Source organism: Galendromus occidentalis, unplaced genomic scaffold (genome assembly GCF_000255335.2).
Source record: "Galendromus occidentalis unplaced genomic scaffold, Mocc_1.1 scf7180000076643, whole genome shotgun sequence".
Lineage (NCBI taxonomy): Eukaryota > Metazoa > Arthropoda > Arachnida > Mesostigmata > Phytoseiidae > Galendromus > Galendromus occidentalis.
In genome coordinates this window covers 1-1,695 of record NW_003804632.1, presented here as the reverse complement: position 1 = coordinate 1,695, position 1,695 = coordinate 1, and the positions used below count along the sequence as shown (strand labels likewise).

The following is a 1,695-nucleotide window of genomic DNA, read 5'->3' as shown; positions in this document are numbered from 1 at the left end:
AAGACAAGGAGAAGTTGGAGATTCCGGGGCCAACCATAGGACCAACAACCGTCCTCCACCACTCCCGCCAGGCAGAAATCTATACTTTCCACCCGAGAACCCGGTACGGAATCCGATCGGATTCTCAGGAGTCACCAATCTCACTAGCAGCGGAGGCCAGGCTCAGATGCCGCCCGGGTTACCGGCTCGGTCGATCACAGGAGCCACAGTAGACCAGGACTCCATCATGGACTTTTCTCACCTGGAAATACATGGCTACAGCCCAGAACGGCGGAACGCTTCAACACGTCGGACAGGTTCTCCCTTGGTCGGAAGGCCCGTGAAGTGCCCCGATTCAGCGGAGATACCCGGGAGTTCCGAAAATGGCAGCAGCTGTTCAAGGTGTTCGTCGACGATACACCAGCGCCGACGATGGAAAAGTTCAATCTTTTGCGGCATTCCTTATCGGGGAAAGCTCTAGATGCCATTGCTCACCTTCAATGGGAAGAGAGCCACTATGCTTTGGCGAAAGAAATAATACATGAGCGATTCGGCGACAGCAAGCTCGCGCGAAATTCCCACATCAGGGAAATCGACAAACTCCTGGAACGAGGATTGATCCAGTATCATCGCCTGGAGTCTTTCTCGGAGACTCTGAGCCTGAATGTGAAAGCTCTCCTGGCGCTCGACAACTCCTACGCAGAACTGTCGACAGCCACAATGCAACGCATTTTGAGATGCCTGCCGACAGACCTGAGAGAGAAATTCATCAGAAAACTGGCGAAAAGGAAGTTGTCGGACCCATTAATAACAGATCTCGAATCCATGCTAGAATTCCTCAACCTTACGGTGAAGGTTCGCAGGGAAGCAGAATTGGAGGGCGGTGGTTTTCCCCAGCGCGATTCGAGAAGACCCACGTTTCATCAGGGGGAACCACCAGCATCGAAGCCACGTCATTCCCAACATCAGGCATATACGCCACACAGGGCAACGCACAACTTCTTCACGAGTGGCCAGAAGCAATCCTCGGGAGACAGTAATCAACACTCTAAAGTTGATAAATCGTGCATCTTTTGCGGGGATGATCACGAAAGCTTCAGATGTAGAGCGACGCTGACCCTCCAGGAACGCAGAGAAAGAGTGATTCAACAGAAGGCATGCTGGATCTGTTTGAAACGGAACCATTCCGCGAAGACTTGCCGAGACGGCCCGAAGAGGAATTGCGCGAAATGCAACGGACGACACTACGTGATCATGTGTAAGAAAGCGCAGCTCGATACCGCATCATTCATGATCTCGACGGTTCCCACCACGACTACAACGGAGGCAACCAGTAGCGTACATAGGTGGGGGCCCAGGGGGCCATCGCCCCCCCCCCCCCAAGATTTTCAGTCAAGGACTATCAAAAAACCGATCTTCTGCCTTATAAAACGAGTTGGTACTCGGAATATTTTGGGCGTTTTTGCACGTCTGGCGAAAGTCGCATTCGCCATGACTGAAGGGTTCGATCGTTCCACGTTGTTCCAAAATGATAGTTATGCTGAAACTATTCCGACGACAGTGTTGAAGAACAAACAAGTTACGGAATTATGAAGCGACAGCAGACCGCTCTGACGTCTTTCTTTGGGAAAAAGACAAGATTTTCTCCCCCAAGTCAACAAGTTGAAGACATCAGTAGTGCTCGATCTGAAGATGGAGAAATCGTTTTGTCAAGTG

At 51.3% G+C, this 1,695-nt stretch overlaps 1 protein-coding gene across 1 annotated transcript; it reads left to right on the top strand.

Moving 5' to 3' along the window:
* Positions 1 to 411: 411 nt before the first annotated feature.
* On the top strand, positions 412 to 1,325 carry LOC100898682 (uncharacterized; the record flags this gene model as incomplete). The annotated part of the gene is made up of 1 exon (XM_003739962.1): positions 412 to 1,325. A coding segment is annotated over exon 1 (914 nt), but the record flags the coding sequence as incomplete, so codon positions are not given.
* Positions 1,326 to 1,695: the final 370 nt, after the last annotated feature.